General features: G+C 55.3%; 1 protein-coding gene across 1 annotated transcript in view; it reads left to right on the top strand.

Moving 5' to 3' along the window:
* LOC132832876 (dynein axonemal heavy chain 6-like) overlaps positions 1-27,232 on the top strand; it is a 670,564-nt gene that overhangs the window by 544,610 nt on the left and 98,722 nt on the right. The window contains exons 70-75 of the mRNA XM_060851082.1: positions 777-1,007; positions 1,851-1,972; positions 2,169-2,413; positions 10,723-11,129; positions 18,267-18,465; positions 20,085-20,303. Of these exons, the coding sequence (XP_060707065.1) occupies positions 777-1,007; positions 1,851-1,972; positions 2,169-2,413; positions 10,723-11,129; positions 18,267-18,465; positions 20,085-20,303 (1,423 nt within the window). The remainder of the gene's footprint in view (positions 1-776; positions 1,008-1,850; positions 1,973-2,168; positions 2,414-10,722; positions 11,130-18,266; positions 18,466-20,084; positions 20,304-27,232) is intronic.

The following is a 27,232-nucleotide window of genomic DNA, read 5'->3' as shown; positions in this document are numbered from 1 at the left end:
CAGAGTCTGCAGAGGGACATAGACAGAGTAAGGGTGACCTAGAGTCTGCACAGGGCTATTGAGTGCACACTCAAACGCACACTCTCCCATGCATGCACACGCACGCACACGCAAATGCGCACGCAAATACACACGTGCGCGCACACACACACACGCAAATACACCCGCATGCACACGCAAATACACGCGTGCACACACGCATATGCAAATACACACGCACGCACACACGCACACGCAAGTACGTGCACGCACACGCAAATACACGCACACGCACACTCATATGCAAATACACACGCAAATACACACGCATGCACACACGCATATGCAAATACACGTGCATGCACATGCAGGCACACGCAAATACACAAGCACGCACACACATGCAAATACACACGCAAATACACGCGCGCGCACACATGCACAAATACACACGTACGTGCAAACACACACACACACACGTGTGCGCATGCAATGTACACACACACGCCCTCCCGTTTATATACACGCACACACATGAGTGCAGAGTTGATGGGCTGAAAGGCCTGTTTCTGTGACTTGAGATTGGGAATGTGGGATCGAGTGAAAGGGATTGGGAGGAACAGAGTGGCAAAGTGCAGAGGGAGTGAGTCAGGAAGAGAGGGATACATAATTGGGACAAAACCCAAAAAACAAATCAAAGTATTTCGGAGTGAGTCTGTGATAGTTTTTAATTGTCTGGCAGTGTGTGCACACGTTTGTTCTCAGTGTTGAAGGAATGTGATGTATCCCTCTCTCAGGTTCGCATTTTACAGAACCAGGGTCTGCCAGCTGATAATTACTCCACCGAAAATGCGGTTCTGGTGAAGATGAGCAATAACTGGCCGCTCCTCATTGACCCACAGGGTCAGGCCAGAAGTTGGATCACCAAGATGGAAGGACCGGAGCTGCTCATCCTCCTGGCAACAGACCCTGGCTACACCAAACTCCTGGAGAGTGCGATTCGCATGGGATACCCCGTCCTCCTACACGTGAGGATCGAGAAAGGAAGCTGCTGCTTAGGGGGCAGTGTAGAGGGAGCTTTACTCTGTATCTGACCCCGTGCTGTCCCTGTCCTGGGAGGGTTTGATGGGGGACAGTGTAGAGGGAGCTTTATTCTGTATCTAACCCCGTGCTGTCCCTGTCCTGGGGGTGTTTGATGGGGGACAGTGTAGAGGGAGCTTTACTCTGTATCTAACCCCGTGCTGTCCCTGTCCTGGGGGTGTTTGATGGGGGACAGTGTAGAGGGATCTTTACTCTGTATCTAACCCCGTGCTGTCCCTGCCCTGGGAGTGTTTGATGGGGGACAGTGTAGAGGGAGCTTTATTCTGTATCTAACCCCGTGCTGTCCCTGTCCTGGGGGTGTTTGATGGGGGACAGTGTAGAGGGAGCTTTACTCTGTATCTAACCCCGTGCTGTCCCTGTCCTGGGGGGTGTTTGATGGGGGACGGTGTAGAGGGATCTTTACTCTGTATCTAACCCCGTGCTGTCCCTGTCCTCGGGGTGTTTGATGGGGGACAGTGTAGAGGGAGCTTTACTCTGTATTTAACCCCGTGCTGTCCCTGTCCTGGAAGGGTTTGATGCAGACAGTGTAGAGAGAGCTTTACTCTGTATCTAACCCCGTGCTGTCCCTGTCCTGGGAGTGTTGATGGGGACAGTGTAGAGGGAGCTTTACTCTGTATCTAACCCTGTGCTGTCCTTATCCTGGGAGGATTTGATTGGGGCAGTGTAGGGTGAGTTTTACTCTGTATCTAATCTGTGGGGTGACCAGGATAAAGGAGCTGAGGAAAGATTGAAAGGAAAGGAATGTGTTTAGTTTGTCTCCTTCCCTGCAGGAATTAACGGAGCAGATTGACCCAGGGCTGAGGCCAGTGTTAGTGCGAGAGATTTATTCACGAGAGGGGCAGGACTACATCAGGATTGGAAACAAGGAAGTCGAATACAACTCCAACTTCAGGTAATACCAAACCCGGATTCAGAAAATCGGAACAGAAATTGCTGGGGAAACTCAGCAGGTATGGCAGCATCTGTGGAGAGAAAGCAGAGCTCATGGTTAGAGTCCTTTCTGCATGTTCTGCAGCAGTTTGTGCCTGGGTTTGGTTTGTATTTGAGTTTGAGTGAATGTGTTCACTGGTTTAACAATGTACTCACAGGTTATTCATGACCACACGGATCTCCAATCCGAACTTCCTCCCTGCTGTGTGTAACCTGGTGACCCTGATTAACTGCACAGTCACCTTCGAGGGTCTGCAGGAGCAGCTTCTATCCCGCGTGGTGAAGCGACAGCACCCACAAGTGGAGGAGCAGCTTGGACAACTGCTGCAGAGCATCGCGAATGACCTGGTCACCCTGCGCGATCTGGAGAATAAGTCCCTCTCCTTATTTCAGAAAACCGAGGGTAAGCAGAACTGACTGCCAAAGGCCGGGGGGGCATCACTGACATGTTGTGGCTGCATCCAGAGGTATCCCTCCCAGTGGACTACACGATGGAAAGGCCTGTTTGGGACCTGCCCATTTGTGTGTGACTCTATCGCCGCTAAATTGATCAGTAGCTTCTCAGAATCCCCAGGAATTTGACCGTGGCAGGAACCAAACTGAATTTGAAAAGGTTCCCTTCAGAGTAAGTTGTCAAGTAACTTCTTTGTCCATCAGTTGAGCAGAGAGTCACCAACCCCTGTCCCCACACAGACACAGACCCCCTCAGTCTCGAACGAATCCACACCGACCACATTCCCAGCTGTCAGCACGGCCCACATCATTCCAAACCGTTCCTGTTCAGGAACGTACCCGCACGGCTGGGAATATGAACAGTGCAGCAAAGCTAACAGGGTGAGGGGAACGGGAGCTGGGGACCATTCCAACCCAATGGCCAGGCTGCTGACAGACTCGCTCTGTTCAGGGTGGAAGATGTAAGTGTTAGGCAGGCTGGGACCGACCCTCCTACAGTGAAACTGTGGTGACTGATCCACCACCCATCTGCTGCATTTCCTCTCCCACATTCCTGGTATAGTTACGATGCTGGCTGGAATTCTTCAGTAATCCAGTTGGATATTCCAGTTTATCCCTGTCCCACACAATGTCATTAACCGGACAGTGTAGGCCACGGGGAACTGGAACGGGAAACAGCCCCAAGACACAACTCTGTCACCCAGATAGGGCCCCCCCAAATCACAGGGGGTCACCCTGACAGGGACCCCCCACACCCCCACCCCAGGGGGTCACCCTGACAGGGACCCCCCCCCCACACCGCACCCCAGGGGGTCACCCTGACAGGGTTCCCCACACCCCCACCCCAGGGGGTCACCCTGACAGGGTCACCCCTCACCTCAGGGGGTCACCCTGACAGGGTCACCCCTCACCCCAGGGGGTCACCCTGACAGGGTCTCCCCACACCCACACCCCAGGGGCTCACCCTGACAGGGTCTCCCCACCCCCACACCCCAGGGGCTCACCCTGACAGGGCCCCCCCCACCCCCACACCCCAGGGGGTCACCCTGACAGGGCCCCCCCCCACACCCACACCCCAGGGGGTCACAGTGACAGGGTCACCCCTCACCCCAGGGGGTCACCCTGACAGGGTCACCCCTCACCCCAGGGGGTCACCCTGACAGGGTCTCCCCACCCCCACACCCCAGGGGCTCACCCTGACAGGGCCCCCCCACCCCCACACCCCAGGGGGGTCACCTTGACAGGGTCTCCCCCACACCCCAGGGGGTCACCCTGACAGGGACCCCCCCAAACCCCAGGGGCTCACCCTGACAGGGTCACCCCTCACCCCAGGGGGGTCACCCTGACAGGCCCCCCCCACACCCCAGGGGGCTCACCCTGACAGCCCCCCCCCCCCCCCACACCCCAGGGGGTCACCCTGACAGAGTCCCTTCTGTCCTGGCACCTTCCCCTGCCACTGCAGGAATTGCAAAACCTGTCCCCACAACCCCCTGCCCCCCCCCCCCACCTCACCACCTCATCTCTATTCAAGGCCCCTAAAGGATCCTTCCACATCCATCAGAGATTTACCTGCACTCCCACACACCTCATCTACTGTATCCATTGCTTTGATGTGGTCTCTACACTGGGGAGACAGGACACCCGCACCCACCATCCCCACCGCCCTGTGGCTGAACACTTCAACACCCCCCTCCCACTCCTGGGCCTCCTCCATTGCCACTCCCTCACCACCCGACGCCTGGAGGAAGAACGCCTCATCTTCCACCTTGGGACCCTCCAACCACACGGCATCAACTTCTTCATCTCCCCTCCCCCCACCGTATCCCAACTCCGGACCGCCCTCTCGGCCTGTCCTATCTGTCCACCTTCCTGTTCACCCTCCACTCTGCCCAGTCACCATCACTCCTCACCTCACCTCCCCATCACATTCCCATGGTATGTTCCCCCGCCAATCCCACCCATTTCACCCCCAGCCTCCTTCTCCCCCTCCACCCCCAATCCTGATGAAGGGTTTATGGCTGATGTGTTTGGATGCTGCCTGACCTGCCGTCCTTCTCCAGCGCCACACATTTTGAATCTGTTCGGCAACTTCTGCAGTCCTCACTTTCTCCCAACATTGCCCAGGTATGCTGCAAATGTGTTGCTGGTCAAAGCACAGCAGGCCAGGCAGCATCTCAGGAATAGAGAATTCGACGTTTCGAGCATAAGCCCTTCATCAGGAATAAGAGAGAGAGAGCCAAGCCGGCTAAGATAAAAGGTAGGGAGGAGGGACTAGGGGGAGGGGCGATGGAGGTGGGATAGGTGGAAGGAGGTCAAGGTGAGGGTGATAGGCCGGAGTGGGGTGGGGGGCGGAGAGGTCAGGAAGAAGATTGCAGGTTAGGAGGGCGGTGCTGAGTTGAGGGAACCGACTGAGACAAGGTGGGGGGAGGGGAAATGAGGAGACTGGAGAAATCTGAGTTCATCCCTTGTGGTTGGAGGGTTCCCAGGCGGAAGATGAGTCGCTCCTCCTCCAGCCGTCGTGTTGTTATGTTCTGCTGGTGGAGGAGTCCAAGGACCTGCATGTCCTCGGTGGAGTGGGAGGGAGAGTTAAAGTGTTGAGCCACGGGGTGGTTGGGTTGGTTGGTCCGGGCGGCCCAGAGGTGTTCTCTGAAGCGTTCCACAAGTAAGCGGCCTGTCTCCCCAATATAGAGGAGGCCACATCGGGTGCAGCGGATGCAATAGATGATGTGTGTGGAGGTACAGGTGAACTTGTGGTGGATATGGAAGGATCCCTTGGGGCCTTGGAGGGAAGTGAGGGAGGAGGTGTGGGCGCAAGTTTTACATTTCCTGCGGTAGCAGGGGAAGGTGCCGGGAGTGGAGGTTGGGTTGGTGGGGGGTGTGGATCTGACGAGAGAGTCACGAAGGGAGTGGTCCTTGCGGAACACTGATAGGGGAGGGGAGGGAAATATATCCCTGGTGGTGGGGTCCGTTTGGAGATGGCGGAAATGACAGCGGATGATACGCTGTATACGGAGGTTGGTGGGGTGGTAGGTGAGAACCAGTGGGGTTCTGTCTTGGTGCCGGTTGGAGGAGCGGGGCTCAAGGGCGGAGGAGCGGGAAGTGGAGGAGATGCGGTGGAGGGCATCGTCGATCACGTTTGGGGGGAATCTGCGGTCCTTGAAGAAGGAGGCCATCTGGGCTGTGCGGTGTTGGAATTGGTCCTCCTGGGAGCAGATGCGGCGGAGACGAAGGAATTGGGAATATGGGATGGCGTTTTTACAGGGGGCAGGGTGGGAGGAGGTGTAGTCCAGGTAGCTGTGGGAGTCAGTCGGTTTATAATAGATGTCTGTGTTGAGTCGGTCGCCCGAGAGAGAGATGGAAAGGTCTAGGAAGGGGAGGGAGGAGTCTGAGACAGTCCAGGTGAATTTAAGGTCGGGATGGAAGGTGTTAGTAAAGTGGATGAACTGTTCAACCTCCTCGTGGGAGCACGAGGCAGCGCTGATACAGTCATCGATGTAGCGGAGGAAAAGGTAGGGGGTGGTGCCAGTGTAGTTGCGGAAGATGGACTGTTCCACATATCCTACGAAGAGACAGGCATAGCTGGGGCCCATGCGGGTGCCCATGGCAACTCCTTTAGTTTGGAGGAAGTGGGAGGATTGGAAAGAGAAGTTATTCAGGGTGAGGACCAGTTCAGTCAGTCGAAGGAGGGTGTCAGTGGAAGGGTACTGGTTGGTGCGGCGGGAAAGGAAGAAGCGGAGGGCTTTGAGTCCTTCGTGATGGGGGATGGAGGTGTACAGGGACTGGATGTCCATCGTGAAGATAAGGCATTGGGGACCGGGGAAGCGAAAATCCTGGAGGAGGTGGAGGGCGTGGGTGGTGTCCCGAACGTAGGTAGGGAGTTCTTGGACTAAAGGGGACAGGACCGTGTCGAGGTATGCGGAGATGAGTTCGGTGGGGCAGGAGCAGGCTGGGTCGGCCGGGGCAGGCAGGTTTGTGGATTTTGGGCAGGAGGTAGAAACGGGCGGTGCGGGGTTGTGGGACTGAGGTTGGAGGCGGTGGATGGGAGATCCCCTGAGGTGATGAGGTCCTGGATGGTCTGGGAGATGATGGTTTGGTGGTGGGAGGTGGGGTCGTGGTCAAGGGGGCGATAAGAGGAGGCGTCCGCGAGCTGGCGTTTGGCCTCAGCGGTATACAGGTCGGTGCGCCAAACTACTACCGCGCCTCCCTTGTCTGCCGGTTTGATGGTGAGGTTGAGGTTGGAGCGGAGGGAGTGGAGGGCTGCACGTTCTGAGGGTGAGAGGTTGGAGTGGGTGAGAGGGGTGGACAGGTTGAGTCGGTTAATGTCACGGCGGCAGTTGGCTATAAATAGATCGAGGGCGGGTAGGAGGCCAGCACGGGGTGTCCAGGTGGATGGGGTGCGTTGGAGGCAGGAGAAGGGGTCGTCAGAGGGTGGGCGGGGGTCTTGGTTGTGAAAGTAGGCACGGAGGCGAAGGCGGCGGAAGAATTGTTCAATATCTCGGCGCGTGTTGAACTCATTAATCCGAGGGCGTAGGGGAATGAAGGTTGTCCTGTACATAAAAAGCACGACAAATCCAACCCAGCCAATTACTGCCCCATCAGTCTCCCCTCGATCCTCAGTAAAGTGACGGAAGGGGTCAGGAACAGTGACACCCAGTTTGGGTTCCCCCAGGGTCACCCAGCTCCTGACCTCATCCCAGCCTTGGGTCAAACATGGACTAAAGAGCTGAATTCCAGAGGGGAGGGGAGAGGGACAGCCCTTCACATCAAAGCTACATTCAACTGAGTGTGGCATCAAGGAGCCCGGGCAAAACTGGAATCAATGGGCATCAGGGGCCAAACTCTCCGCTGGATAGAGTCATACCTGGCACGTGGGAGGATGGTGATGGTTGTTGGAGGTCACTCACCTCAGCTCCAGGACAGCTCTGCAGGAGAATATCCACACCTTGGGCTGACAAAAAATCATTCACACTGGTCAGAAAATGGCCCCCTCCAATGGGAAAGAATCGAGCCACTGCCATTACGAAATCCCCCACTATCAACGTCCTGGGGGTTACCATTGACCAGAAACTCACCAGGACCCACCCCATAAACCCAGCAGCTACAGGAGCAGGTCAGAGGCTGGGAATCCTGCAGTGAGGAACTCCCCTCCTGACTCCCCAAAGCCTGTCCCACCATCTACAAGGTACAGCTCAGAACTGGGAGGGAATACTCCCCACTTGCCCCTGGATGGGGGCAGCTCCAACAACACTCAAGAAGCTCAACACCATCCAGGAGAAAGCAGCCGCTTGATTGGCCCCACACCCACAAACACCCCCTCCCCCACCCCCCCCACCGACGCTCAGTAACAGCAGTGTGTACCATCCCCTCCCCCACCCCCCCTCAGTAACAGCAGTGTGTACCATCCCCTCCCTCCCCACCCCTCCTCAGTAACAGCAGTGTGTACCATCCCCTCCCTCCCCCCACCCCCCCTCAGTAACAGCAGTGTGTACCATCCCCTCCCTCCCCCCACCGGCACTCAGTAACAGCAGTGTGTACCATCCCCTCCCCCCCTCAGTAACAGCAGTGTGTACCATCCCCTCCCTCCCCCCACCCCCCTCAGTAACAGCAGTGTGTACCATCCCCCCCCCTCAGTAACAGCAGTGTGTACCATCCCCTCCCTCCCCCCTCCCCCCCTCAGTAACAGCAGTGTGTACCACCCCCCCCTCAGTAACAGCAGTGTGTACCATCCCCTCCCTCCCCCCACCCCCCCTCAGTAACAGCAGTGTGTACCATCCCCCCCTCAGTAGCAGCAGTGTGTACCATCCCCTCCCTTCCCCCACCGACACTCAGTAGCAGCCATGTGTACCATCCCCTCCCTCCTCCCACCCCTCCCCCTCCCCCTCAGTAACAGCAGTGTGTACCATCTCCCGCCCCCCCTCAGTAACAGCAGTGTGTACCATCCCCTCCCTCCCCCCACCCCCCCTCAGTAACAGCAGTGTGTACCATCCCCTCCCTCCCCCACCCCCCTCAGTAACAGCAGTGTGTACCGTCCCCTCCCTCCCCCCCCACCCCCCCTCAGTAACAGCAGTGTGTACCATCCCCTCCCTCCCCCCACCCCCCCCCCCACCTCAGTAACAGCAGTGTGTACCATCTACAAGATACACTGCAGGAACTCACCAAAGACCCTCAGGCAGCACCTTCCAAACCCACAGCCCCTTCCATCTGGAAGGACAAGGGGCAGCAGATACACGGGAACCCCACCCCCTGCAAGTTCCCCTCCCAGCCCCTCTCCGTCCCTCACTGGGAAATATCTCCCCGTTCCCTCACTGTCCCTGGGTCAGAATCCTGGAATTCCCTCCCTCAGGGACATTGTGGGTCTACCCCCAGCACACGGACTGCAGCGGGTCAGGGAGGCAGCTCACCCCCCACCCTCTCAAGGGGCAACTAGGGACGGGGTAGAAATACTGGACCCAGCCAGTGATACCAATGTCCCATGAATAAACAAAGACAAGACTCCAGGAGTCTGCAGAGAGTTGGGTGAGTGGGCCCAAAATTGGTAGGTGGGATACAATTTGAGGAAATGTGTGGCCATCAGACCATCCGAAATAGGAACAGGAGAAGGCCATTCGGCCCCTCAAACCTGATCCATCATTCAATGGAAGCATGGCTGATCCAGTATGCCTCAGATCTGCTTTCCTCTCCATTCCCCATCACCCTCGAATCCCTGACTGATCGAGAATCTCTCGATCTCAGCCTTAAATAAACACGGGAACTTTGCCCTCACGGCTCTCGGTGGCAGGATCCAAAGAGCCACATCCCCTCTGTGGGAAGAAATCCCTCCCCATCTCCGTCTTAAATCGATGCCCCTTTATCCCGAGACTGTGCCCTCGGGCCCTAGACCCTCCCATTAGGGGACCATCCTCTCACCATTGCCCCTGACAAGCCCCTGGAGAATCCGATGTGATTCAGTGAGGTCCCCTCTCATTCCTCTCCACTCCAGGGAGTCGAGTCCCAACCTGTTTCGGAGAAAGTGAGGATGGCCGATGCTGGTGGGTCAGAGACAGAGGGTGGTGCCGGAAACACCCCCGGTCAGGCTGCACCTCCCAGGCTGGAGGAGAAAGTGAGGATGGCCGATGCTGGGGGGTCAGAGACAGAGGGTGGTGCTGGAAACACCCCCGGTCAGGCCGCACCTCCCAGGCTGTTTAACCTTTGCTCATAAAACACCCCACCCATCCCAGGGACCCTCCCAGTGAACCTCCTTGAATTGCCTCCAATGAAGGGGACCTTCCCTTCAATAAGGGAAGCAGCTGCTGACAGCGCACAGATGTGCTCTCCCCAGCTCCCTGTACAGTTGATGTAGGACTCCCCTATTCTTATACTCTAATCCCCCTGCAAAGGCCCAACATTGCAGTAGCCCTTCCCAATTACCTGCTGTTCCTGGGTGCTAGCTTTCTGTGTTTGTGCACAAGTTTACCACACTCGCCTCGGGCAACTGACTGTGTGGAGTTTGCACATTCTCCCTGTGTCTGCGTGGGTTTCCTCCGGGTGCTCCGGTTTCCTCCCACAGTCACAAAGATGTGCGGGTCAGGTGAATTGGCCATGCTAAATTGCCAGGAGTGTCAGGTAAGGGGAAAACATAGGGGTATTGGTGGGTTGCGCTTCGGCGGGTCGGTGTGGACTTGTTGGGCTGAATGGCCTGTTTCCACACTGTAGGTAATGTAATCTAAAAAAAAGTCCCTATGTGTTCCAGCGTTCTGCACACTCTCTCCGTTTCAATAACACGTCTTCTGTTCTCCTTTACAAAACACACAACTTCAGTCGCAAACCCCATTGTCTGACATTTGCCGATTTCTGGCCCACTGAGTTCACCTTCCCTTCCCTTCCCTTCCCTTCCTCCAAGAATGGAAAACAGCTGTGGTCCCAACATTGATCCCAGATGGAATATAATCTGGGGAAATGTCAGGTCATAAGCTTTGGGAGGACAAATAGAGGAGCTGGATATTTTTTAAAACGAGAAAAGTTGCAGAAAGCTACAGAACAGAAAGATTTGCAAGTCCTCAAAGCAGAAATTACAAACCGTGAGCGTCCAAGTTGACTGGGTCAGTGGGAAGCCCGAATGAGTGAGGTTTCTCATTCCTGGAACCATTGCTGAACTCTCCACTGCACTCCCACTGATGTATTCACACATTTCCTGGGGGAGAGCACTCAGCACTGTGCACACTCCTCCAGCTGAACTCAAACAGTGCGCCGTGTTTTCTAACCATGCCATCTTATCCAAAGGACATATTCTGGATGACCAGGACCTCATCGACACCCTCCAACAGTCCAAAGAAATGTCCAAAGAGATTAAGTTGCGAGTGGAAGCTTCAGAGGAAAATGAGAGGAAGATTGTGACTGCTCGCAAGAAATATCTGCCAATGGCCACCCGCGGCTCGGTGATGTACTTTGTCATGGATGAGCTGGCAAAGTTAAACTGTATGTACCAGTTCTCCCTTCACTGGTTCATGAGAATCTTCACAGAGTCTGTCAGTGACATGCACAAGCCCCACACCAGGAGGCCCCAGGCACGTTTCACGGGACGTAGCGGCGAGTTCAGGAATCTAACCTCCAGCTCAGCAAAGATGCACATCGGCTTCAGATCCTACTTACAGAACATGATGAACACACTGACCGACAACGCATACAAGGTACACATACATCACCCCGCGCTGGCCGATTACCCGCCCTCAACCTCTTCATTTCCAACTGCCACCTCGACCTGTCTACCCCCCTCCCACCACTCCAACCTCTCACCCTCACAACACGCAGCTCTCCCCCCACGCCCCACTGCTCCAATCCCGACCTCACCATCAAGCCAGCAGATAAAGGGGGTGCAGTGGGAGTTTGGCGCACTGACCTCGACACCGCTGAAGCCAGACGCCAACTCGAGGGCACCTCCTACTACCACCCCCTCGAACATGACCCTACTCCCCATCACCAAACCATCATTTCCCAGACCAAACAGAACCTCATCACCTCAGGAGATCTCCCACCCACAGTTTCCAACTTCATAGTCTGGGAACTGTATCAGCGCCACCTCGTGCTCCCGCGAGGAGGTGGAGCAATTCATTAACTTCACCAACACATTCCACCCTGACCTTAAATGTACCTGGACTATCTCTGACACCTCCCTCCCCTTCCTGGACCTCTCCATCTCCGTTAATGACGACTGACTTGTCACCAACATTTTTTACAAACCCACCGATTCCCACAGCTACCTGGATTACACCTCTTCCCACCCTACCTCTTGCAAAAATGCCATCCCATATTCCCAATTCCTCCGCCTCCGCCGTATCTGCTCCCAGAAGGACCAGTTCCACCATAGAACACACCAGATGGTCTCCTTCTTTAGAGACCGCAATTTCCCTTCCCACGTGGTTAAAGATGCCCTCCAACGCAACTCATCCACATCCCGCACCTCCGCCCTCAGACCCCACCCCTCCAACCGTAACAAGGACAGAATGCCCCTGGTGCTCACCTTCCACCCTACAAACCTTCGCATAAACCAAATCATCCGCCGACATTTCCGCCACCTCCAAACAGACCCCACCACCAGGGATATATTTCCCTCCCCACACCTTTCCCCCTTCCGCAAAGACCGTTCCCTCCGTGACTACCTGGTCAGGTCCACGCCCCCCTACAACCCACCCTCCCATCCTGGCACCTTCCCCTGCCACCGCAGGAACTGTAAAACCTGTGCCCATACCTCCTCCCTCACCTCTATCCAAGGCCCTAAAGGAGCTGAAAATGTGTTGCTGGAAAAGCGCAGTGGGTAAGGCAGCATCCAAGGAGCAGGAGAATCGATGTTTCGGTCATGAGCCCTTCTTCAGGAATGAGGAAAGTGAAGGGCTCATGCCTGAAACGTCGATTCTCCTGCTCCTTGGATGCTGCCTGACCTGCTGCACTTTTCCAGCAACACTTTTCAGCTCTGATCTCCAGCATCTGCAGACCTCACTTTCTCCTCGAAGGCCCTAAAGGAGCCTTCCACATCCATCAATGTTTTACCTGCACATCCACCAATATCATTTATTGTATCCGTTGCTCCCGATGCGGTCTCCTCTACATTGGGGAGACTGGACGCCTCCTAGCAGAGCGCTTTAGGGAACATCTCCGGGACACCCGCACCAATCAATCCCACCACCTTATGGCTGAACATTTCAACTCCCCCTCCCACTCTGCCGAGGACATGGAGGTCCTGGGCCTCCTTCACCGCCGCTCCCTCACCACCAGACGCCTGGAGGAAAAACGCCTCATCTTCAGCCTCGGAACACTTCCACCCCAGGGCATCAATGTGGACTTCACCAGTTTCCTCATTTCCCTCCCCCCACCTCACCCCAGTTCCAGGCTTCCACCTCAGCACTGTCCTAATGACCTGTCCTACCGGCCTATCTTCCTTCCCACCTATCCACTCCACCCTCCTCTCTGACCAATCACCTTGAACCCCCAGCTCCATCCACCTCGTGTACTCTCAGCACCCTTCTCCTGAGCCCCACCTCCCTCCCACATATCTCTCCACCCCAGGGGCTTCCTGCCTCACTCCTAATGAAGGGCTCCTGCCCGAAACATCGGATTTCCAGCTCCTCGGATGCTGCCTGACCTGCTGTGCATTTCCAGCACCACTGTCATCTTGACAAACAAGGTATCAGCCAAATCAGCATGTTGACAGCTCCTCATTGGGACCCCTTAGACACAAGGGAAAGCCTGGGAGACGGACACTGTATTCACAGTGAGGGAGTGGGTGTGGGATACTGTATTCACAGTGAGGGTGTGGGTGTGGGACACTGTATTCACAGTGAGGGAGTGGGTGTGGGACACTGTATTCACAGTGAGGGTGTGGGTGTGGGATACTGTATTCACAGTGAGGGTGTGGGTGTGGGACACTGTATTCACAGTGAGGGAGTGGGTGTGAGATACTGTATTCACAGTGAGGGAGTGGGTGTGGGATACTGTATTCACAGTGAGGGTGTGGGTGTGGGACACTGTATTCACAGTGAGGGTGTGGGTGTGGGATACTGTATTCACAGTGAGGGAGTGGGTGTGGGACACTGTATTCACAGTGAGGGAGTGGGTGTGGGACACTGTATTCACAGTGAGGGTGTGGGTGTGGGATACTGTATTCAAAGTGAGGGAGTGGGTGTGGGATACTGTATTCACAGTGAGGGCGTGGGTGTGGGATACTGTATTCACAGTGAGGGTGTGGGTGTGAGATACTGTATTCACAGTGAGTGTGTGGGTGTGGGATACTGTATTCACAGTGAGGGTGTGGGTGTGAGATACTGTGTTCACAGTGAGGGTGTGGGTGTGGGATACTGTATTCACAGTGAGGGTGTGGGTGTGGGACACTGTATTCACAGTGAGGGAGTGGGTGTGAGATACTGTATTCACAGTGAGGGAGTGGGTGTGGGATACTGTATTCACAGTGAGGGTGTGGGTGTGGGACACTGTATTCACAGTGAGGGTGTGGGTGTGGGATACTGTATTCACAGTGAGGGAGTGGGTGTGAGATACTGTATTCACAGTGAGGGAGTGGGTGTGGGACACTGTATTCACAGTGAGGGTGTGGGTGTGGGATACTGTATTCAAAGTGAGGGAGTGGGTGTGGGATACTGTATTCACAGTGAGGGTGTGGGTGTGAGATACTGTATTCACAGTGAGTGTGTGGGTGTGGGATACTGTATTCACAGTGAGGGTGTGGGTGTGAGATACTGTGTTCACAGTGAGGGTGTGGGTGTGAGATACCGTATTCACAGTGAGGGTGTGGGTGTGAGATACTGTATTCACAGTGAGGGTGTGGGTGTGAGATACTGTATACACAGTGAGGGTGTGGGTGTGGGATACTGTGTTCACAGTGAGGGTGTGGGTGTGGGATACTGTGTTCACAGTGAGTGTGGGTGTGAGATACTGTATTCACAGTGAGGGTGTGGGTGTGAGATACTGTGTTCACAGTGAGGGTGTGGGTGTGAGATACTGTGTTCACAGTGAGTGTGGGTGTGAGATACTGTGTTCACAGTGAGGGTGTGGGTGTGGGATACTGTATTCACAGTGAGGGTGTGGGTGTGAGATACTGTATTCACAGTGAGGGTGTGGGTGTGAGATACTGTGTTCACAGTGAGGGTGTGGGTGTGGGATACTGTATTCACAGTGAGTGTGGGTGTGAGATACTGTATTCACAGTGAGGGTGTGGGTGTGAGATACTGTGTTCACAGTGAGTGTGGGTGTGAGATACTGTGTTCACAGTGAGGGTGTGGGTGTGGGATACTGTATTCACAGTGAGGGTGTGGGTGTGAGATACTGTATTCACAGTGTGGGTGTGGGATACTATGTTCACAGTGATGGTGTGGGTGTGGGATACTGTATTCACAGTGAGGGTGTGGGTGTGGGATACTATATTCACAGTGAGGGTGTGGGTGTGGGATACGGTATTCACAGTGAGGGAGTGGGTGTGGGATACTGTATTCACAGTGAGTGTGTGGGTGTGAGATACTGTATTCACAGTGAGGGTGTGGGTGTGGGATACTGTATTCACAGTGAGGGTGTGGGTGTGAGATACTGTGTTCACAGTGAGGGAGTGGGTGTGAGATACTGTGTTCACTGAGGGTGTGGGTGTGGGATACTGTATTCACAGTGAGTGTGTGGGTGTGAGATACTGTATACACAGTGAGGGTGTGGGTGTGGGATACTGTATTCACAGTGAGGGTGTGAGTGTGGGATACTGTGTTCACAGTGTGTGTGTGGATGTGGGATACTGTATTCACAGTGAGGGTGTGGGTGTGGGATACTGTATTCACAGTGAGGGAGTGGGTGTGAGATACTGTATACACAGTGAGGGTGTGGGTGTGGGATACTGTATTCACAGTGAGGGTGTGAGTGTGGGATACTGTGTTCACAGTGTGAGTGTGGATGTGGGATACTGTATTCACAGTGAGGGTGTGGGTGTGAGATTCTGTGTTCACAGTGAGGATGTGGGTGTGAGATTCTGTATTCACAGTGAGGGTGTGGGTGTGGGATACTGTATTCACAGTGAGGGTGTGGGTGTGGGATACTTTGTTCACAGTGAGGGTGTGAGTGTGGGATACTGTATTCACAGTGAGAGTGTGGGTGTGAGATGCTGTATTCTCAGTGAGGGTGTGGGTGTGGGATACTGTATTCACAGTGAGGGAGTGGGTGTGGGATACTGTATTCACAGTGAGGGTGTGTGTGTGGGATACTGTATTCACAGTGAGGGTGTTTGTGTGGGATACTGTATTCACAGTGAGGGTGTGGGTGTGAGATACTGTATTCACAGTGAGGGTGTGGGTGTGGGATACTGTATTCACAGTGAGGGTGTGGGTGTGGATACTGTATTCACAGTGAGTGTGTGGGTGTGAGATACTGTGTTCACAGTGAGGGTGTGGGTGTGGGATACTGTGTTCACAGTGAGGGTGTTGGTGTGAGATACTGTGTTCACAGTGAGGGTGTGGGTGTGGGATACTGGATTCACAGTGAGGGTGTGGGATAGACACAGTGAGGGTGTGGGATAGTCACAGTGAGGGTGTGGGTTAGTCACAGTGAGGGTGTGGGATAGACACAGTGAGGGTGTGGGATAGTCACAGTGAGGGTGTGGGATAGACACAGTGAGGGTGTGGGTTAGTCACAGTGAGGGTGTGGGATAGACACAGTGAGGGTGTGGGATAGACACAGTGAGGGCGTGGGTTAGTCACAGTGAGGGTGTGGGATAGACACAGTGAGGGTGTGGGATAGACACAGTGAGGGTGTGGGATAGTCACAGTGAGGGTGTGGGATAGACACAGTGAGGGTGTGGGATAGACATAGTGACAGTGTGGGATAGTCACAGTGAGGGTGTGGGATAGACACAGTGAGGGTGTGGGATACTCACAGTGAGGGTGTGGGATAGACACAGTGAGGGTGTGGGATAGTCACAGTGAGGGTGTGGGATAGACACAGTGAGGGTGTGGGATACTCACAGTGAGGGTGTGGGATAGACACAGTGAGGGTGTGGGATAGACACAGTGAGGGTGTGGGATAGTCACAGTGAGGGTGTGGGATAGACACAGTGAGGGTGTGGGATAGTCACAGTGAGGGTGTGGGATAGTCACATTGAGGGTGTGGGATAGACACAGTGAGGGTGTGGGATAGTCACAGTGAGGGAGTGGGATAGACACAGTGAGGGAGTGGGATAGACACAGTGAGAGTGTGGGATAGTCACAGTGAGGGTGTGGGATAGTCACAGTGAGGGTGTGGGATAGACACAGTGAGGGTGTGGGATAGACACAGTGAGGGTGTGGGATAGTCACAGTGTGGGTGTGGGATAGACACAGTGAGAGTGTGGGATAGACACAGTGAGAGTGTGGGATAGTCACAGTGAGGGTGTGGGATAGACACAGTGAGAGTGTGGGATAGATACAGTGAGGGTGTGGGATAGACACAGTGAGGGTGTGGGATAGACACAGTGAGAGTGTGGGATAGACACAGTGAGAGTGTGGGATAGTCACAGTGAGGGTGTGGGATAGACACAGTGAGAGTGTGGGATAGACACAGTGAGGGTGTGGGACAGTCACAGTGAGGGTGTGGGATAGACACAGTGAGGGTGTGGGATAGTCACAGTGAGGGTGTGGGATAGTCACAGTGAGAGTGTGGGATAGACACAGTGAGGGTGTGGGATAGTCACAGTGAGGGTGTGGGATAGACACAGTGAGGGAGTGGGATAGACACAGTGAGGGTGTGGGATAGTCACAGTGAGGGTGTGGGATAGACACAGTGAGAGTGTGGGATAGACACAGTGAGGGTGTGGGATAGTCACAGTGAGGGTGTGGGATAGACACAGTGAGAGTGTGGGATAGTCACAGTGAGGGTGTGGGATAGACACAGTGAGAGTGTGGGATAGACACAGTGAGGGTGTGGGATAGACACAGTGAGGGTGTGGGATAGACACAGTGAGAGTGTGGGATAGTCACAGTGAGGGTGTGGGATAGACACAGTGAGAGTGTGGGATAGCCACAGTGAGGGTGTGGGATAGACACAGTGAGGGTGTGGGATAGTCACAGTGAGGGTGTGGGATAGACACAGTGAGGGTGTGGGATAGTCACAGTGAGGGTGTGGGATAGACACAGTGAGGGTGTGGGATAGTCACAGTGAGGGTGTGGGATAGTCACAGTGAGGGTGTGGGATAGACACAGTGAGAGTGTGGGATAGTCACAGTGAGGGTGTGGGATAGACACAGTGAGGGTGTGGGATAGTCACAGTGAGAGTGTGGGATAGTCACAGTGAGGGTGTGGGATAGACACAGTGAGGGTGTGGGATAGACACAGTGAGGGTGTGGGATAGTCACAGTGAGGGTGTGGGATAGACACAGTGACAGTGTGGGATAGTCACAGTGAGGGTGTGGGATAGACACAGTGAGAGTGTGGGATAGTCACAGTGAGGGTGTGGGATAGTCACAGTGAGAGTGTGGGATAGTCACAGTGAGGGTGTGGGATAGACACAGTGAGGGTGTGGGATAGACGCAGTGAGGGTGTGGGATAGTCACAGTGAGGGTGTGGGATAGACACAGTGAGGGTGTGGGATAGACACAGTGAGGGTGTGGGATAGTCACAGTGAGGGTGTGGGATAGTCACAGTGAGGGTGTGCGTGTGTTTGTGGACAGGAATGTTCCGACCTTGTGTTCTCATGTAACCTGTTGTTGTGAACAGCAGAGTATCCTGTGTCCCAGTGCAGTCTGATGTTCGGATCTGTTGTATGAAATGTTTTTGCTGTGGTTTTCCCTTTGATCCCTTTGTTTCCCCCAGTTGGTGTGGTATGCCTTGTTCACTGAGCACCAGCTCTGCTTCTCCTTCATGCTGTGTAGCAGCATTATGAGGACCAGCGACCCGGGAAAGGATGAGCTCAGTAACATCGGTCACCTCGCTGAGACGGAGTGGCAGATATTCCTGCACTGCAGCACGCTGGCTGGTGTGGCATCTGCTCAGGACCGACTGGATAACCACGGTAACTCAGGACATCAGGGCAAGGACAAATACCCCTGCAGTCCAGCCCCAATCCCAGGGGGAGCTGGGGGGAGTGATTAACCCTTTACTGTCCATTCCCAGAGGGAGCTGGGGGAGTGATTAACCCTTTACTGTCCATTCCCAGTGGGAGCTGGGGGAGTGGTTCACCCTTTACTGTCCATTCCCGGGAGGGAGCTGGGGGAATGATTAACCCTTTACTGTCCATTCCCAGAGGGAGCTGGGGGAGTGATTAACCCTTTACTGTCCATTCCCGGAGGGGGCTGGGGGAGTGATTAACCCTTTACTGTCCATTCCCAGAGAGAGCTGGGGGGAGTGATTAACCCTTTACTGTCCATTCCCAAAGAGAGCTGGGGGAGTGATTAACCTTTTACTGTCCATTGTCTGTGGGAGCTGGGGGAGTGATTAACCCTTTACTGCCTATTCCCGGAGAGAGCTGGGGAATGATTAACCCTTTACTGTCCATTCCCAGAGAGAGCTGGGGGAGTGATTAACCCTTTACTGTCCATTCCCAGAGAGAGCTAGGGGAGTGATTAACCCTTAACTGTCCAGTCACAGAAGGGGCGGGGGGAGTGATTAACCCTTTACTGTCCAGTCACAGAAGGGGCGGGGGGAGTGATTAACCCTTTACTGTCCAGTCACAGAAGGGGCGGGGGGGAGTGATTAACCCTTTACTGTCCATTCACAGAAGGGGCGGGGGGAGTGATTAACCCTTTACTGTCCATTCCCGGAGAGAGCTGGGGAATGATTAACCCTTTACTGTCCATTCCCAGAGAGAGCTGGGGGAGTGATTAACCCTTTACTGTCCATTCCCAGAGAGAGCTGGGGAATGATTAACCCTTTACTGTCCATTCCCAGAGAGAGCTAGGGGAATGATTAACCCTTTACGGTTCATCCCGGAGGGAGCTGGGGGAGTGATTAACCCTTTACTGCCCAATTGCGGGGCGAGTTTGGAGAGTGATTAACCAGTTACTGTTCAATCCGAGAGGGAGCTGGGAGAGTGATTAACCCTTTACTGTCCATTCCCAGAGAGAGCTGGGGAAGTGATTAACCCTTTACTGCCCATTCTCAGACAGAGCTGGATTAATAATTGACCCTTTACTGTCCATTCCCAGAGGGAGCTGGGCGAGTGATGAACCCTTTACTGTCCATTCCCGGAGGGTGCAGGGGGAGTGGTTAACCCTTTACTGCCTATTCCTGGAGAGAGCTGGTGGAGTGGTTAACCCTGTACTGTCCATTCCCAGAGGAAGTTGGGGGAGTGATTAACCCTTTACTGCCCATTCCCGCAGGGTCCTGGGGAATGATTAACCCTTTGCTGTCCATTCTCGGAGGGAGCTGGGGGAGTGATTAATCCTTCACTGTCCGTTCTCGGTGGGGGCTGGGCGAGTGATTAACCCTTTATTGTCCTGTCCTGGAGGGGGCTGGGCGAGTGATTAACCCCTTACAGCCCTTTCCCGGCGCGAGCTAGTGTCCAGTTGGAGTGAATGCTCTGTTTCACCGGGTGGTGTGCATGGTGAGACTTGGTTTTGAATGCTGGAGTTGGTTACGGGACGGTGTAATTGACCCAATCAGTTGAAGTGTCCCTTTTTTCTCTGTTTGAAGGAGGGGACACGTGGTTTGAACAGGGCCCTAATGCCCAGTGGATGACGGAGACCATGTGGAGCCAGTGCCTGTACATCAATACTCAGCTGAGCTGCTTTGCACTGCTCTGTAGATCCATCAACACCCGTCCTGTCCAGTGGGAAAGCTTCCGAAACTCCGAGGAACCTTATCACTACATGAAGAGACCCTTCCACCTCCTGGGTATGGACCCTAGACCAGGTACAGTGCAGGGCCAGTGACAAACCCCCATCCAGAATGACCCGTCAGTCTCACGCTCAACGGCGGGCTCTTCAATCTAGCTCCAACCTTTTCAGATTCAACAGGTCACCAACAATGGGAAAGGGGGAGCTGCTGGAGAGCAGACAACGTAACGCTGTGACTGACGGGGAGACAGGCAGTGTTATACCCACAGTCTGTGACAGGCGGGGAGAAGGGCAGTGTTATACCCACAGTCTGTGACAGACTGGGAGACGGGCAGTGTTATACCCACAGTCTGTGACAGGCGGGGAGACAGGCAGTGTTATACCCACGGTCTGTGACAGACGGGGAGACGGGCAGTGGTATACCCACCGTCTGTGACAGGCGGGGAGACGGGCAGTGTTATACTCACTGTCTGTGACAGACGGGGAGACGGGCAGTGTTATACCCACGGTCTGTGACAGACGGGGAGACAGGCAGTGTTATACCCACAGTCTGTGACAGACGGGGAGACGGGCAGTGTTATACCCACAGTCTGTGACAGACGGGGAGACGGGCAGTGTTATACCCACTGTCTGTGACAGGCGGGGAGACGGGCAGTGTTATACCCACTGTCTGTGACAGGCGGGGAGACGGGCAGTGTTATACTCACTGTCTGTGACAGACGGGGAGACGGGCAGTGTTATACCCACGGTCTGTGACAGACGGGGAGACGGGCAGTGTTATACCCACAGTCTGTGACAGACGGGGAGACGGGCAGTGTTATACCCACAGTCTGTGACAGACGGGTAGGGGGGCAGAGTTATACCCACAGTCTGTGACAGACGGGGAGACGGGCAGTGGTATACCCACTATCTGTGACAGACGGGGAGACGGGCAGTGTTATACCCACAGTCTGTGACAGGCGGGGAGACGGGCAGTGTTATACCCACTGTCTGTGACAGACGGGGAGACGGGCAGTGTTATACCCACTGTCTGTGACAGGCGGGGAGACGGGCAGTGTTATACCCACAGTCTGTGAAAGACAGGGAGACGGACAGTGTTATACCCACAGTCTGTGACAGGCGGGGAGACGGGCAGTGTTATACCCACAGTCTGTGACAGACGGGGAGACGGGCAGTGTTATACCCACTGTCTGTGACAGGCGGGGAGACGGGCAGTGTTATACCCACTGTCTGTGACAGACGGGGAGACGGGCAGTGTTATACCCACAGTCTGTGACAGGCGGGGAGACGGGCAGTGTTATACCCAAAGTCTGTGACAGGCGGGGAGACGGGCAGTGTTATACCCACTGTCTGTGACAGACGGGGAGACGGGCAGTGTTATACCCACAGTCTGTGACAGACGGGGTGACGGACAGTGTTATACCCACAGTCTGTGACAGACGGGGAGACGGGCAGTGTTATACCCACACACTGTGACTGACGGGGAGACGGGCAGTGTTATACCCACAGTCTGTGACACGCGGGGAGACGGGCAGTGTTATACCCACAATCTGTGACAGACGGGGAGACGGGCAGTGTTATACCCACAGTCTGTGACAGGCGGGGAGACGGGCAGTGTTATACCCATAGTCTGTGACAGGCGGGGAGACGGGCAGTGTTATACCCACAGTCTGTGACAGACGGGGAGACGGGCAGTGTTATACCCACAGTCTGTGACAGACGGGGAGACGGGCAGTGTTATACCCACAGTCTGTGAGAGACGGGGAGACGGGCAGTGTTATACCCACTGTCTGTGACAGGCGGGGAGACGGGCAGTGTTATACCCACAATCTGTGACAGACGGGGAGACGGGCAGTGTTATATCCACAGTCTGTGACAGACGGGGAGACGGGCAGTGTTATACCCACAGTCTGTGAGAGACGGGGAGACGGGCAGTGTTATACCCACTGTCTGTGATAGGCGGGGAGGGGGGCAGTGTTATACCCACAGTCTGTGACAGACGGGGAGACGGGCAGTGTTATACCCACAGTCTGTGACAGACGGGGAGACGGGCAGTGTTATACCCACTGTCTGTAACAAACAGGGAGGGGGGCAGTGTTATACCCACAGTCTGTGACAGACGGGGAGACGGGCAGTGTTAAACCCACAGTCTGTGACAGACGGGGAGACGGGCAGTGTTATACCCTCAGTCTGTGACAGGCGGGGAGACACGCAGTGTTATACACACAGTCTGTGACAGGCGGGGAGACGGGCAGTGTTATACCCACAGTCTGTGACAGATGGGGAGGGGGGCAGTGTTATACCCACTGTCTGTGACAGACGGGGAGACGGGCAGTGTTATACTCACTGTCTGTGACAGACGGGGAGACGGGCAGTGTTATACCCACGGTCTGTGACAGACGGGGAGACGGGCAGTGTTATACCCACAGGCTGTGACAGACGGGTAGGGGGGCAGAGTTATACCCACAGTCTGTGACAGACGGGGAGACGGGCAGTGGTATACCCACTATCTGTGACAGACGGGGAGACGGGCAGTGTTATACCCACAGTCTGTGACAGGCGGGGAGACGGGCAGTGTTATACCCACTGTCTGTGACAGACGGGGAGACGGGCAGTGTTATACCCACTGTCTGTGACAGGCGGGGAGACGGGCAGTGTTATACCCACAGTCTGTGACAGACAGGGAGACGGGCAGTGTTATACCCACAGTCTGTGACAGACGGGGAGACGGGCAGTGTTATACCCACAGTCTGTGACAGGCGGGGAGACGGGCAGTGTTATATCCACAGTCTGTGACTGACGGGGAGACGGGCAGTGTTATACCCACAGTCTGTGACAGACGGGGAGACGGGCAGTGTTATACCCACTGTCTGTGACAGGCGGGGAGACGGGCAGTGTTATACCCACTGTCTGTGACAGACGGGGAGACGGGCAGTGTTATACCCACAGTCTGTGACAGACGGGGTGACGGGCAGTGTTATACCCACAGTCTGTGACAGACGGGGAGACGGGCAGTGTTATACCCACACACTGTGACTGACGGGGAGACGGGCAGTGTTATACCCACAGTCTGTGACAGACGGGGACACGGGCAGTGTTATACCCACAGTCTGTGACAGACTGGGAGACGGGCAGTGTTATACCCACAGTCTGTGACAGACGGGGAGATACGCAGTGTTATACCCACAGTCTGTGACAGGCGGGGAGACGGGCAGTGTTATACCCACAGTCTGTGACAGACGGGGACACGGGCAGTGTTATACCCATAGTCTGTGACAGGCGGGGAAACGGGCAGTGTTATACCCACAGTCTGTGACAGACGGGGAGACGGGCAGTGTTATATCCACAGTCTGTGACAGACGGGGAGACGGGCAGTTTTATACCCACTGTCTGTGACAGGCGGGGAGACGGGCAGTGTTATACCCACAGTCTGTGACAGACGTGGAGACGGGCAGTGTTATATCCACAGTCTGTGACAGACGGGGAGACGGGCAGTGTTATACCCACAGTCTGTGAGAGACGGGGAGACGGGCAGTGTTATACCCACTGTCTGTGACAGGCGGGGAGGGGGGCAGTGTTATACCCACAGTCTGTGACAGACGGGGAGACGGGCAGTGTTATACCCACAGTCTGTGACAGACGGGGAGACGGGCAGTGTTATACCCACTGTCTGTAACAAACAGGGAGGGGGGCAGTGTTATACCCACAGTCTGTGACAGACGGGGAGACGGGCAGTGTTATACCCACAGTCTGTGACAGACGGGGACACGGGCAGTGTTATACCCACAGTCTGTGACAGACGGGGAGACGGGCAGTGTTATACCCACAGTCTGTGACAGACGGGGACACGGGCAGTGTTATACCCACAGTCTGTGACAGGCGGGGAGACGGGCAGTGTTATAACCACAGTCTGTGACAGACGAGGAGACGGGCAGTGTTATACCCACAGTCTGTGACAGACGGGGAGACGGGCAGTGTTATAACCACAGTCTGTGACAGACGGGGAGGGGGGCAGTGTTATACCCACAGTCTGTGACAGACGGGGAGACGGGCAGTGTTATACCCACAGTCTGTGACAGACGGGGAGACGGGCAGTGTTATGCCCACATTCTGTGACAGACGGGGAGACGGGCAGTGTTATACCCACAGTCTGTGACAGGCGGGGAGACGGGCAGTGTTATACCCACAGTCTGTGACAGACTGGGAGACGGGCAGTGTTATACCCACAGTCTGTGACAGACGGGGAGACGGGCAGTGTTATACCCACAGTCTGTAACAGGCGGGGAGACGGGCAGTGTTATACCCACTGTCTGTGACAGACGGGGAGACGGGCAGTGTTATACCCACAGTCTGTGACAGACGGGGTGACGGACAGTGTTATACCCACAGTCTGTGACAGACGGGAGACGGGCAGTGTTATACCCACAGTCTATGACAGACGGGGAGACACGCAGTGTTATACCCACATTCTGTGACAGACGGGGAGACGGGCAGTGTTATACCCACAGTCTGTGACAGACGGGGAGACGGGCAGTGTTATACCCACACTCTGTGACAGACGGGGAGACGGGCAGTGTTATACCCACTGTCTGTGACAGGCGGGGAGACGGGCAGTGTTATACCCACTGTCTGTGACAGACGGGGAGACGGGCAGTGTTATACCCACAGTCTGTGACAGACGGGGAGACGGGCAGTGTTATACCCACAGTCTGTAACAGACAGGGAGGGGGGCAGTGTTATACCCACAGTCGGTGACAGACGGGGAGACGGGCAGTGTTATACCCACTGTCTGTGACAGACTGGGAGACGGGCAGTGTTATACCCACAGTCTGTAACAGGCGGGGAGACGGGCAGTGTTGTACCCACAGTCTGTGACAGACGGGGAGACGGGCAGTGTTATACCCACAGTCTGTGACAGACGTGGACACGGGCAGTGTTATACCCACAGTCTGTAACAGACAGGGAGACGGGCAGTGTTATAACCTCAGTCTGTGACAGACGGGGAGACGGGCAGTGTTATACCCAAAGTCTGTGATAGACAGGGAGACGGGCAATGTTATACCCACAGTCTGTGACAGACGGGGAGACACGCAGTGTTATACCCACAGTCTGTGACAGACGGGGAGACGGGCAGTGTTATACCCACAGTCTGTGACAGACGGGGAGACGGGCAGTGTTATACCCACAGTCGGTGACAGACGGGGAGACGGGCAGTGTTATACCCACTGTCTGTGACAGACTGGGAGACGGGCAGTGTTATACCCACAGTCTGTGACAGGCGGGGAGACGGGCAGTGTTGTACCCACAGTCTGTGACAGACGGGGAGACGGGCAGTGTTATACCCACAGTCTGTGACAGACGGGGAGACGGGCAGTGTTAAACCCACTGTCTGTGACAGACTGGGAGACGGGCAGTGTTATACCCACAGTCTGTGACAGACGGGGAGACGGGCAGTGTTATACCCACTGTCTGTGACAGACTGCGAGACGGGCAGTGTTATTCCCACAGTCTGTGACAGGCGGGGAGACGGGCAATGTTATACCCACAGTCTGTGACAGGTGGGGAGACGGGCAGTGTTATACCTACAGTCTGTGACAGGCGGGGAGACGGGCAGTGTTATACCCACAGTCTGTGACAGGTGGGGAGACGGGCAGTGTTATACCCACAGTCTGTGACAGACGGGGAGACGGGCAGTGTTATACCCACACTCTGTGACTGACGGGGAGACGGGCAGTGTTATACCCACAGTCTGTGACAGACGGGGAGACAGGCAGTGTTATACCCACAGTCTGTGACAGACGGGGTGACGGGCAGTGTTATACCCACAGTCTGTGACAGACAGGGAGACGGGCAGTGTTATATCCACAGTCTGTGACAGAGGGGGAGACGGGCAGTGTTATACCCACTGTCTGTGACAGGCGGGGAGACAGGCAGTGTTATACCCACAGTCTGTGACAGACGGGGAGACGGGCAGTGTTATACCCACAGTCTGTGACAGACGGGGAGACGGGCAGTGTTATACCCACTGTCTGTGACAGGCGGGGAGACGGGCAGTGTTATACCCACTGTCTGTGACAGACGGCGAGACGGGCAGTGTTATACCCACAGTCTGTGACAGACGGGGAGATGGGCAGTGTTAAACCCACAGTCTGTGACAGACGGGGAGACGGGCAGTGTTATACCCACTGTCTGTGACACACGGTGACACGGGCAGTGTTATACCCACAGTCTGTGACAGACAGGGGGACGGGCAGTGTTATACCCTCAGTCTGTGACAGACGGGGAGACACGCAGTGTTATACCCACAGTCTGTGACAGGCGGGGAGACGGGCAGTGTTATACCCCCAGTCTGTGACAGACGGGGACACGGGCAATGTTATACCCACAGTCTGTGACAGATGGGGAGGGGGGCAGTGTTATACCCCACAGTCTGTGACAGACGGGGAGGGGGGCAGAGTTATACCCATAGTCTGTGACAGACAGGGAGATGGGCAATGTTATACCCCACAGTCTGTAACAGACAGGGAGGGAAGCAGTGTCATACCCACAGTCTGTGACAGGCGGGGAGACGGACAGTGTTATACCCACAGTCTGTGACAGGCGGGGAGACGGGCAGGGTTAAACCCACTGTCTGTGACAGACTGGGAGACGGGCAGTGTTATACCCACAGTCTGTAACAGGCGGGGAGACGGGCAGTGTTGTACCCACAGTCTGTGACAGACGGGGAGACGGGCAGTGTTATACCCACAGTCTGTGACAGACGTGGACACGGGCAGTGTTATACCCACAGTCTGTAACAGACAGGGAGACGGGCAGTGTTATAACCTCAGTCTGTGACAGACGGGGAGACGGGCAGTGTTATACCCACAGTCTGTGACAGACGGGGAGACGGGCAGTGTTATACCCACAGTCGGTGACAGACGGGGAGACGGGCAGTGTTATACCCACTGTCTGTGACAGACTGGGAGACGGGCAGTGTTATACCCACAGTCTGTGACAGGCGGG

Source organism: Hemiscyllium ocellatum, chromosome 3 (assembly GCF_020745735.1).
Source record: "Hemiscyllium ocellatum isolate sHemOce1 chromosome 3, sHemOce1.pat.X.cur, whole genome shotgun sequence".
NCBI classification, from domain to species: Eukaryota; Metazoa; Chordata; class Chondrichthyes; order Orectolobiformes; family Hemiscylliidae; genus Hemiscyllium; species Hemiscyllium ocellatum.
This window is presented reverse-complemented; position numbering and strand designations above follow the sequence as displayed.